This window comes from Octopus bimaculoides, chromosome 5 (genome assembly GCF_001194135.2).
Source record: "Octopus bimaculoides isolate UCB-OBI-ISO-001 chromosome 5, ASM119413v2, whole genome shotgun sequence".
NCBI classification, from domain to species: domain Eukaryota; kingdom Metazoa; phylum Mollusca; class Cephalopoda; order Octopoda; family Octopodidae; genus Octopus; species Octopus bimaculoides.
In genome coordinates this window covers 3,350,292-3,363,228 of record NC_068985.1, presented here as the reverse complement: position 1 = coordinate 3,363,228, position 12,937 = coordinate 3,350,292, and the positions used below count along the sequence as shown (strand labels likewise).

The following is a 12,937-nucleotide window of genomic DNA, read 5'->3' as shown; positions in this document are numbered from 1 at the left end:
TTAATCAACAGAATTAATTTTCTTTATTTTATAGTGAACTGGAATTAACAAATGATATCACCTCAACTCATCTGCTTGACACTAACAATGTCTTGGAACCCTGTACCAAAGTTAGTTATGGCACCAATTCTGTCGTTACTTGTGCATCCAGTGCTGTTGAACTCCATGACAATAGCAGTTTAGGCCGACATCTTCGAGTAAGTCCAGGAATAACTTTGTCATTTGTTTCAGGAATTCTGTTTCAGCAGATAATTTAGTGGTATCTGTTAGAAATTTTCATAATTTAAAGTACATGTTACCGGCAAAAAATTATTCTCTGCTTCAGTATAAACTATTTTCCTCAATAATTCAATTAATGACTCATTTCACATAGTTAATCAATTAATGTCTCAGTTATATATTTAAGAGATGAGGAATTATTTACATTATTTACATTTGTCCTCATCTTGTTTGTTAATACAACGTTTCGGCTGATATACCCTCCAGCCTTCATCAGGTGTCTTGGGGAAATTTCGATCCTGGGTTTTCATTCCTAAGGTATTTTTAGATGTTTTTATTATCATTATTATTATTCAGGTCACTGCCTGGAATCGAATTTGGAATCTTGGGGTTAGTAGTCCACACTCTTAACCACTACACCATTTTGCTTAGTTAATCAATCAATGACTCATTTTGCTTAGTTAATCAGTGTGTGTTTCTTCATATAGCATTCGAGTCAAAAGTTTTGCAATATTTTGGTAACATAATTGCTTTATTTGTCAAGTTACTACAAAAGCAATCAAAGTGGAGGCCATTCTGTTGCACTGTCTGAGGCCACCTTTCTGCCAGTTTGTTGTATAGTGAAACAGTACACCCCTCCCGGTAAAAAGTGGTAGTAGCCAGCCATTATGAATAGACCAGTAGCCAGTCGACAGTAGAAGGGGAGAAGGTCGAGAGTAGGTGTAGACTGTGTTGATAGTCGTGTCTGTGCTGATATAGTAAGTCATACTGAGATACTGAGTGGACATTACAACGATCCAACCTTGTGAGGATAATAACACTGTATGACTGGGGGTTGGACAGTGCCAGGTAGAAACATTCTATTCATCATCATCATCATCATCGTCCGCATTCCATGCTAGCATGGGTTGGACGATTTGACTGAGGACTGGTGAAACCAGATGGCTACACCAGGCTCCAATCTGATTTGGCAGAGTTTCTACAGCTGGATGCCCTTCCTAACGCCATGACTTTGGAATATAACAATATCTGTCAGAGCAACAACCATCGTCAAAAGACAGATACAAAAGTGGTAAAAGACTGCTTTACAACACAGTTCTTTGATTCCATGTTGATACCAGTTCTTGTCTTTCAAGATAAAGAATTCCTTCAGTGAAGTTTCCTCCTACGTTTGGTTGATGAAGCATTGTAAGCAGCAGGAGCCATAGAAGGGAACGAGTAATAATCCAAGGGGGATAGTTTTCTGTAACCCTGACATGCATAAGCTGTGATTAAGCAAGGGGCCGGCTTCTGGAACCTGTTGCCAAACATGGGTCTTTCGAACACAAGGTGATGCTCTGTGTCTGGTGGAATTATGAGGGGATAATCCACTACGAGGTCATTCCACACAGTCGAACCATCGATGCCAACCTGCACTCCGAACAGCTGCAGTACATGTATGCCATTGTGTTACAAAAATACACTGGCATTCATCATCATCATCGTTTAACATCTGCTTTCCATGCTGGCATGGGTTGGACAGTTTGACTGAGGACTGGTAAGCCAGAAGGCTGCACCAGGCTCCAATCTGATCTGGCAAAGTTTCTCAATCCGGTCATGTCAACAGCACTAAAATAAGTGTTGTTTGAGAACCAACAAACCAAAGAAGCCACAACTTTCAAACACATTTACCCTACGTACAACCGTATCAGTAAATAAATTACAACCACTCCTTGAATACGTAATATCATCATCATTGTTTAACATCCTTTCTCTATGCTATATATACATACATTGTATATATATGTCTAAATATTTACTTGTTCACTGCAACTGTTTTTGATGTTTCTCAATATTTTCAGGCTAAACACCCTCTCAAAGCAGGAGATGTCCTTATCGTTGAGAAGCCGTATGCTGCTATCCTCCTACCAGACTACTATTTATCTCATTGTAATTACTGTTTTGATGAATTAGTTTCTCCTCTACCGTAAGTACCATTCTTGACACCATCTTCAATATTTTCTCTCTACTTTGCTTTCTCTGTTCCTTCTTTATTATCAGTCTTCATAACAGCTTTCTTCTTTTATCACTTGCCATTATCATCATCATCATCATCATCATCACCAGTAACATTACCTCCACTGCTGCTGCATCATCATTGTCATCATCATCATCATCATCATCAAGGCGGAATATCAGAAAGATATAAATAATCCATTCCTCAGTGTCTGCATGTGTCGAATGCACTTCTTGTGTCTTAGCAAAAGGACCCTATAAACCACTCATCGAAGTAGTTTGCACTGAATGACCTTCCTTCTGACCTTCCATGAAGCAAGGAATAAAAACTTTCAATGGAAACTTGGGTTTGTCTGCCTCAGTGAAAAAAATGAATTATTAGAATGATGATGATGATGATGATGTAAAATCAACCCCTCCCCTGCCCTGACTGGCTTCTGTGCCAGTAACACGTAAAAAGCACCGTCCAAATGTGACCAATACCAATTCTGGCTCCTGTGCCAGTGGCACATAAAAAGCACCATCCAAACGTGACTGATGCCAGTGCCGCCTGACTGGCTCCCATGCCGGCAGCACATAAAAAGCACCCACTACACTCTCGGAGTGGTTGGCATTAGGAAGGGCATCCAGCTGTAGAAACATTGCCAGATCAGACTGGAACCTGGTGCACCCACCTGGCTTCGCAGACCCCAGTTGAACCGTCCAACCCATGCCAGCATGGAAAACAGATGTTAAACAACAACAACGAGGAGGAGTAGTTCCTGTTCCATAGTGAAGATGGTACCATTCTTCAGTTATTTAAACTAATGTCATGTTGTTGGCTGGTCTGAAGTGATGACTAGTTGAGTTGCTGAATGAAAATGTATTTCTCAGGCTGCATGAAGAAATAACTAAACAACACCTGAAAACATTTAACAGAAGATTTTATTGCGCATAGTGTTTTAATTGTGTTGGTCTTTTACAAATAATTACAATAATAATTAAATACTAGGGGAAGACATACTGCTTGGAGCTTATGACAAACTTACTGATTTAGCAATCTGTGGCTGGCCCATCACAACTGGAAAATAATTGCATTATATTTGTGGAGATGAAAATTCCTCTGTGTATTGTCAGCCATCTGTCTTAACTGGCTGGAGATGGCAAGAATGGAGACCCAACATGCAGCTTCCCCAACTTTCTGCCTGGTAAAAAGTGAGACATGTGAATGAGTCAGCTGGTTTCAATGCTCTGCTAAAAGTTTTGATGCCACAAGTGGCTTTCTATAGGGCACAAGCAGAAAGTTCTAGAAGAGTGGATTATTTGATGGTTTGATGCTGATTGGCTGCTTAATAGACCAATCACATGAAACTATTGCACTTTGCTCATGGTGTCTGACTGCATATCCAGAGATTCACTTTCAAACCACTGCTACACTAACATCAATCAGTGATCTGTGTTTTGAAGTCAACATAAGTATTGAACCTATGCCCATCTTGTAAGTAGTCTGTTTTATTATATTTTCACACATTGTATATATTGATAAGTCTGGAAAATGAAAATTATTATTCTGTACATTATAATTTCATTCATCTTTCTTCTTTTATGCTCTTTCCAGCTGTCAAAGATGCTGTAATGTCCTTTACTGTAGCCGTTTGTGCCGTCAACAAGATTGGTCGTCCTGTCATTATGTAGAATGTTCTTTTCTGAAATTATTGCATTCCGTAAGTTATTATGTATATTTTTTCCTTTGATATCTTTCGTCATCATCATCATCGTCGTTTAACATCTGCTTTCCATGCTGGCATGGATTGGATGGTTTGACTGAGGACCAGCAAGCCAGGAGGCTGCCCCAGGCTCCAATCTGATCTGGCAAAGTTTCTACCGCTGGATGTCCTTCCTAACGCCAACCACTCCAAGAGTGTAGTGGGTGCTTTTATGTGCCACCAGGATGGGAGCCAGTCAGGTGAAACTGGCATCAACCATACTCAAATGGTGCTTTCTACATGCCACCAGCACATAAAAATAAAACATTTCTTGTATAGTTCCTCTCAAAAATGTCTCCATTTACAAATCTTAAAGGAACCTTTCTGAATTGCATTCATAAAATACCTTTGCAAAAGTATATTTCTTCAAGTCTTCTCCTGCAAGTAACTTGCCTTTCAAAACCATCGATTCATTTCCTTTGTTTCAATGCCTCTCCACGTTAAACATCTTACTTTTAGCATCATCCTACATTTATCTTTGTTTACGTATTTTTTGTGTAAGTTATTTCCTAAAATAACAATTTATTCTAATTACTCCCACCAAGAAAACCTCGTTGTATGTTCTTCTGATTACCTTTCAGAAAACTCTCCTCGTACACAAATCTTCCAGCAGATACCAAAGTATCAATGGGTCCGTTAATGTAGGACTTGGGTGGGAGGCACCAGACAAAGTTGATATTTTTCCAAAGAATTACCCTTGCCCTTAAGAAATCATGATTCCTAATAATGGGTACAAGGCTTCACAATTTTAAGGGAACGCACAATCAATTAAATCAGACACAGTAATTGATTCTCACTCATTTCTCTCCCTCTTGACCTCCATATTGTGTCCACTCACCTATACCATGGCCCTCACTAACCACAAAGGACTGGCCTTTATCCCCAGAATGTTACCTCACTGGTCTCAAAGGGCCTAAAAAGGTTTTAGGATCTATTCTTTCATTCTGGCCAAACCAATAAAAAATTATTTTATTAACCCCAGAGGAATGCAAAACAATTAACTTTGTTAGGATTAAAACTCAGAGTATAAGGATGTGACAAAATACCACAAGGCATTTTATCTGTTGCTCTACCAATTCTACCACCCTCAATGCCATGCAAACCCTGACCTGATGTTAATTCCTATTGCACTCATTTAATTTCATTGCTTTTGAGATAATCCTAAACATCCTCTTACATCCTCTCCCTTGATAGGAACAAGTTATTACCATTCTAAGAAGCAAATACCAACAGAGCAAAGTAAAAGAGAAAATAGAAAAATACAAAATACAATAAATGCAGCAAATTTTGTAGAGAAATTTTAGTCCTTGGGTGTTTCAACTGATCCCATTAACAGCCATCATCAGATTCTTACACGTCGGAAACTTATTGTAAGATCAAAATATCATTCTAACCTTAATGTGCAAAGCGTTTCTGCATTTCATATTTCTATTGCTTACCATTTGCATCTTATTGTTAATCCTCAATTCAAAGCTTAGGCTTAGTGAAGTTGAAATGTTGAATGAACATGTATTTTTCTCCATATTCTGCATTGTTAAATGCCTCTCTTCACTTTACCTGTGCAACAGTTGTCTACTAAAACATCACAGGTTACTTTTTAAAAATAATTCTACAGGTTGGTATTGCCCACTTAAGTCTGAGAATCATCTTGGTCACTGGCTTCCAGTATCTCCTCGGTAAGACATAAAACTGATTATCTTCAAAACTCTTTCTCTCTCTCTCCATGTCTTCATATATAATTATATATATATATATATATATATATATATATATATATATATATATATATATATATATATATCACCTCCTCCAATGTCCCTTCCCCTCTAAAAGGATTTTCATCTCGCAAGGTTTTGCAAGTTAATTGGTGACCCTGCCAGTATTGGTGCCATACAAAAGCATCCAGTCCACAGTATAAAGTGGTTGGTATTTGGAAGGGCATCCAGCTGTAAAAATCATGCCAAAACTAACCATGCCTGTGCTTAGTGCCACATAAAAAGCACTCAGTCCACTCTGCTGAGTGGTTGGTGTTAGGAAGAGCATCCAGCCGTAAAAATCCTGCCAAAACAAACACTGAAGTTTGGTACAGTCTCCTGCCTAGCCAGCTCCTATCAAACCATTCCACCCATGCCAGCATGGAAGGCTGACATTAAGCGATGATGATGATGATGATATATGTACACATGGGGAGATAGTCTTTAATAGTCGTTACATGTGGCAAATGTGCAGTTATATTAAACACCATGAATGTACAAAAAAACAGACACCCTCAAATTTTAGGTAGGGTTCCTTAGAAGTAGTAGACATTTTCTGTTACTCAGGTGACCAAGTTAGTTGTGGTGGAGTTTGTTCCGAAAGCATAGATGCTAGAATAAGAAGAGGCTGGGTGGAGTTCAGAGAGTTTCTATGTCTGTTAGTAATGAAGGAGTTCTCCCTCAGAGTGAAAGGCAGACTGTATGATGCCTGCGTATGGACAGCTATGCTGCATGGCAGTGAGACATGGTCTGTGACTATTGAGGATATGCAAACGCTTGAAAGAAATGAAGCCTGTATGGGCTTCACTGGGTGGATAATGTCAGTGTGCTTATATGAGAGAGTGTAAGTGATTTGAGGGGAAAACTGGGTATACATGGCCTCAGGTGTAGAATGTGAGAGAGAAGACTGTGCTGGTTGGGTCATGTAATGCATATGAATGAGGACAGTTGCATCAAGAGGTGCTGATCTCTAATTGTAGAGGGAACATGTGGAAGGGATAGACCCAGGAAGACATGGGACGAAGTGGTGAGAAAGGATCTACAGACGTTGGGACTGAGAGAGGGGAGGAGAGGGGACCAGGACACTGGGTGGTTTGCTGTGCTTGAAAAGACACACCAAGCTAGGGAAAAGCATGGTTGCTCTTGCATACAGGCTTGTCCCTTGCAACCCTTTCCAGCTGAGCATCCCTAATCTTGCAGACTTGTAGGTGCTGGTGCTATGTAAAGAAGCACCTGCAATACACTTTGTAAAGTGGTTGGTATTAGGAAGAGCATCCAGCTGTTGAAACCATGCCAAAACAGACATGGAGCTTGAAATGGTGAGAAAGAATCTTCAGATGCTGGACCTCACAGAGGGGATGACAAGGACCGAGGCTTTTGGTGGTTTGGTGTGTTTGACAAGGCACATCAAGATAAATAAAATCATGATTGTCCTTGCACACAGGCATGTCCCCTTCATCCCTCTTGAGCTGGGTGATCCTAATCTTGTGGGCTTGTTGATGCTGGTGCCACGTAAATGCACCCATGCAGGTACCTTTTAAAAGCACCCATTACACTCTGTTAACTGATTGATATTAGGAAGGGCATCCTGTTGTAGAACCCAAACCAAATCAGACTGGAACCTGGTGTAGCTCTCCAGCTTGCCAGGACTGGTCAAACTGTTCCACCCTTGCCAGCATGGACAACGGACGTTGAAGAAGGAGGAGAATGTCATTTGATAATGGTTGACTCTCCTGAGGTCATCCAGCCTTTAACAGGTTTTGTCTTACATCCTACTGGGTGTCCAAAATCACCCAAGCTTGGTAGCATTACTCGTTTAGTCACAAGTGGCCCAACAACAAAACAGGCAGTTCTGAGTTACAAGCCACACTCGAGTGTGACCTGATATATGCATATGTGTGTGTGTGTGTGTGCATAATATATCTTTATTTTACTTTAGTTTCTCTATATATGTATTTGTTAAAAGATTTCAAAGAAAATCACACCCAAGGCACATCTCTTTCTGGAATTGCTGGTCTTACTGATGCTGGTTGCTATGAGACTAATTACTTATCTGTCTACAAACTCATGACTCACTCCACTGATATACCTGTTGAAGATCAGCTGCAATATTCTACGGTGAGCTTTTACAATTATTGCTATTTCGGTAACCACAACATTTGTAACTACAATCGATGATTTTATTTAGCTTGATGTTTCTTGTCAAACACAGCAAACTACCATAATTCTTCATGGCAGTGCCCCAGCATGGCTGCAGTCTACTGACTGAAACAGGTAACGGATAAAAAAAGATAGAAAATATTACCTGACAAGGCTACCATGGTTGTTGGGTGGTTAAGGTGCTGGAAGGGTAAACATGTAATCATAAGACCAAATCTGTCTACAAAAGGTCATTGTGTTATGATCCTGAGCCAAGGATATAATTCGGTTGTCTTAAATTGACCTGGTCTTAAGTTCCACTTGATATTTCAAGGCTGAGTAATCAGTGATTGGTAGGTCATTTGGCTTTAAAGAATTCCAGCCATTCTAACAAAACTAATCTTAAATATGCACAAAAAAAGATAAAGGTGAGATAAGAAGCTTGCTTCCTAACCACATGGTCCTGGGTTCAATCCCACTGTGGCACCTTGGGCAAGTGTTTTATACTGTAGTTTCGGGTGACCAAAGCCTTGTGAATGAATTTGGTAGAGAAGCCATTGTGTGTGTGTGTGTGTATGTTTGTCTTCTGCTGCTTAATGACCAGTGTTGGTGTGTTTACATCCCCATAAGTACAGGGCTTAAAAACAAAAATTCGGGGGTCAGTTCATTCAACTAAAAATTCCTTAAAGCAGTGCTCCAGCTTGGTCACAGTCTAATGACTAAAACAAGCAAAAGATAAAGTTTTGAAAAGCCAAATAAAATGATGTTTGATGTGTTTTATAAATTTTTCATTTAAGATATAAAAAACATTTTTATCCAAATTTTGTTTTATCAGACTGCAGTTCTCTTGCTTCTTATATTGAATCAATCTGGATGGTTCCAGAAGTACACAGTTCAACAAATTTTAGACAATTATGACAACAAGACAAAGGAAAGCCATTTATTGTGGTCTGAGCCACACCGTTATATTGGCGCTGTTCTATTACATCACATTCAACAACTCATATGTAATGCTCATGCCATAACGAAACTAGACTTTTCTGATCCAAGACCTACCACAGTGAATGATGGAGTTTCTATACAAACAACCAGTCAAGTCCGCCTCGCTACAGCTGTGTATCCGACAGTTAGTCTTCTAAACCATTCTTGTCAGCCTTCCATATCTTTAAGGTACAGCTATTTACTTTTTGCTTCCTTGAGATTTTGCTATTTCTTCATTTTGATTTCAAATTTGGAATATTTCATATTTTTAAGAAATTATAAGCAAAAGTTGAAATTTTTATGAAATTATTAAGTTTTACATTTTGTTTAACTCCTCATCACTCAGATTCCTCTGTCAAATGTAATGTTTGTTTATTCACATTGTTTTGAATTAATCATGTATTATTTCATAGATTCAAGATTTCATTGATGTTATTGTTTATTTTTAGAATGACATTGTAGGGTGGGTGTGAGAGGCAGGATCTGGTCAGCTTGAACATAAAACAAGTAAAATATTTGGCCTGGACATGGTCAGTTTAAATGCTAAAATGGGTTAAAAACAAACAGAAAAGATTGGTAAAATTATAAAATGAAATTTTGAACCAAAACCTGTTATAATGTTTGCCTTTAGTTTTCAGAAAGATACGTTGGTTGTTCGTTCAGTGAAAGACATCTCAGAAGGAAAAGAAGTTTTCAGCTGCTATGGTACAATAATATTTTAATCTTTCATAATATCACATTTCGATATCCAGGTTATACTTGTACTATATTGTAATGCGTGTGGTACACTTTTATTGCTCATCAATATTACCTTTAGTATAAATAAATCATCATCATCATTATCATCATCATCATCTAACGTCTGTTTTCCATGCTGGCATGGGTTGGATGGTTTGACTGGGAAGCCAGGCTCCAAACTGATCTGGCAATGTTTCTACAACTGGATGCTCCTCCTAATGCCAACCATTCTGAGAGTGTAGTGGGTGTTTTTTATGTGCCACCGGCACAGGAGCTAATCATCCTTTGTATGCAAGCAAGGCAGTCAGAAACGTAAATGAAAAGTAAATCTCTTTATGTCTGGAAATATAAAATATTACCAATGTTATAAATGCTGTAGATCTATAAAATGAATATTGTTATTCGTTTCAAATTTTGGCACAAGGCCAGTAATTTCGGGGGTTGGAGTAAGTCGATTACATCAACCCCAGTGCTCAGCTGGTACCTATTTCATTGACCCCCAAAGGGATTAAAGGCAAAAATCAACTTTGGCAGAGTTTGAACCCAGAACGTAAAGACAGGTGAACTGCCAGGAAGCGTTTTGTCCAGCACAGTCACATTTCTGCCAGCTTCACACCGTTTAGTGCTGCACCACTTAGTGCTGTACCGTTTAGTGCTGCTCTTTGATATTCACAGTTCACTAACATCTTACTTTAATTTTTTGGAGACAAAGCTGAATGGAGTAAAATAGTTGAAGTGATATTCTTGAGGAGTTCAGCTTTTCCATTTCTCTGGTCCCAAATAACAGATTGATAGACCTTACACAGACAATTCTTGTACTACACCATTTTTACGCATCTTCAATGGGGTTTCTGTTCAGTTTTCGTATGACTGGGGTACAGCTCTAATATATTATATGAACACATTTCTAATGCAACCTGGCAGAACTTTTACATGACTTGGACACAGTTCAGAATGTGCCTGGGGCATGGCTTTGATTTTGCCTTTGGAATAACTCCAACACAACTTTGGGACAGTTCTAGAATGACTTTGACATAATTTTTGATCAAACAATAGAAAAGTTTTGAACTTTGGCAATGCTTCAACTTAATTTTAACATACTAATACCATAACTCTAACATAATCATTCTGACATGATGTTGGTGCAGCTCTAACATAATTTTAGGGTGGTTTGACATATCTTGGAGGTACAAGTCTGGTAAATCTTTTAGCACAGCTCTTGTATGAATTTGACACATTTATAGCAGCGAGCTGGCAGAATCGTTAGCACACTGGGTGAAATGCTTAGCGGTATTTTCGTCTGCCGTTACATTCTGAGTTCAAATTCTGCCGTGGTTGACTTGGCCTTACATCCTTTTGGGGGTTGATAAATTAAGTACCAGTTGCATACTGGGGTCAATCTAATCGACTGGCTCCCTCCCCCAAAATTTCAGGCCTTTTACCTAGAGTAGAAAAGAATTTGGCACATTTATGACAAGACTTTGGAATAGCTCTGACATAGTTCATGAAACACTTCTGACATCATCTTTGGCACAGTTTAGTCATTACTTTGGAATGGTTCTGGCATTCACCAATCAATCATTTCATTTTCTCATTGCAGGGCCCCACAGCTTCAGAATGGATTTTGTAGAACGTCAACAGATTCTGAAGGATCAATATTCCTTTATATGTCAGTGTGAAGCCTGCATTCTGGAAGGTTCCCACAGACCTTCATCTTCGGTATATTATGGTTATTACTACTCCCACCATCTACCACCACTACCATCACCTCTATTAATACAACGACCACCACCACTAATTCTATCATAATCTTTGTTTCTTTCATTACTCTCACCACCACTACCACCACCGTTCTCTTAACTGTAATCCCAATTATCAACATTTTTATTATTTTTTTTATATTTTTACCATCGTCCTGACTGTGGTAAGAAGTTGTATGATAAGAAGCTTGCTTCCCAACCACATGGTTCCAGGTTCAGTCCCACTGCATGGCACATTGGGCAAGTGTCTTCTGTAGCCTTGGGCTGACCAAAGCCTTGTGAGTGGATTTGGTGGATGGAAACTGAAAGAACCTTGTCATATGTGTGTGTGTGTGTGTCTATGTTTGTCCACCCTACACCTCCATCGCTTGACAATTGATGTTGGGGTGTTTACATCCCTGTAACTTAGTGGTTCAGCAAAAGAGACCAACAGAATAAGTATTAGGCTCACAAAAAATAAGTCCTGGAGTCGATTTGTTCAGTCAAAGGCAGTGCTCTAGCATGGCCACAGTCAATCGACTGAAACAAGTAAAAGAATAAAAGAATTGTTTTTTTTTATCCTCACCATCACCATTGTCCTGACCACCACAACCGTAACCATAGTCACTTTTTTACAATCATCATCACCATTACTATCACAACTCTGTGCCATACACCAAAACCTTTGCCCTCCACCTTATACAGCAACTCTCTCTGATGTTCACCCTGCATCGACTCTCCACCATATTCTCTTCCAAAGTCTTTTTTCTCTGCTTTTACACAACATTCTCCTTCAGTATGTCTGAAAGGCATCATTATTCTTAATCTTCATGTCTTTCACATGTTTCAATCATTAGTCTGTGGCCATGCTGGGGCACCACCTTGAAGGGTTTTTAATGAAATAAATCAACCCCAATACTTATTTTTTTCCTATAAAGCCTGGTACTTATTCTATCGGTCGCTTTTGCCAAACTGCTAAGTTACACAGATGTAAATAAACCAGCACTGATTATCAAGCAGCGGGACAAACACACACACACATATACACATATGTATATGAAGGGTTTCTTTCAGTTTCCATTTACCAAATCCACTCACATGGCTTTGGTTGTCCCGAAGTTATAGTAGAAGACACTTGCCCAAGATGCTATGCAGTAGGGTTGAACCCAGAGCCATGCAGTTGAGAAGTAAATTTCATATTGTACCACCACACCTGCAGCATATGCAAGATATGTTTGTTACAAGCAGATTTAAACCTTTTCAATTTCTTCCATTGTGAGCACACACACATGTAAATATAACTGTACACAACTCTACATGAATCCATACATTTATATATCAATATATTCTCAGTGACCTTTTTGTCTGCACAGTTTGTGACAGAGCATGCCTGGGCCCAAATCTAATTTGAGAACCCATGAAAAACTAACCTCCACCAACTATTCTGCCTAAATATCTCTGCCCACCTTTCAATGTTGTGTATGCCATAAGGTCTGCAAATCTAATGGAGGTCTCAAAAGACATTTTATGATCCACAAAGATCAGAACTTAACTGCAGCTCTTGGTGGTCCAAAGCAGATATGCAATTTATGTAGGTGTCTTTTCAAAACATTGTCTGGTTTAAAAA

The 12,937-nt window shown here is 39.0% G+C and overlaps 1 protein-coding gene across 1 annotated transcript in view; it reads left to right on the top strand.

The window, feature by feature from the left end:
- Positions 1–12,937, top strand: part of LOC106867826 (SET and MYND domain-containing protein 4) — a 30,819-nt gene that overhangs the window by 15,702 nt on the left and 2,180 nt on the right. The window contains exons 7-14 of the mRNA XM_014912851.2: positions 35–197; positions 2,061–2,185; positions 3,812–3,917; positions 5,575–5,635; positions 7,680–7,831; positions 8,688–9,022; positions 9,465–9,538; positions 11,172–11,290. Of these exons, the coding sequence (XP_014768337.1) occupies positions 35–197; positions 2,061–2,185; positions 3,812–3,917; positions 5,575–5,635; positions 7,680–7,831; positions 8,688–9,022; positions 9,465–9,538; positions 11,172–11,290 (1,135 nt within the window). The remainder of the gene's footprint in view (positions 1–34; positions 198–2,060; positions 2,186–3,811; positions 3,918–5,574; positions 5,636–7,679; positions 7,832–8,687; positions 9,023–9,464; positions 9,539–11,171; positions 11,291–12,937) is intronic.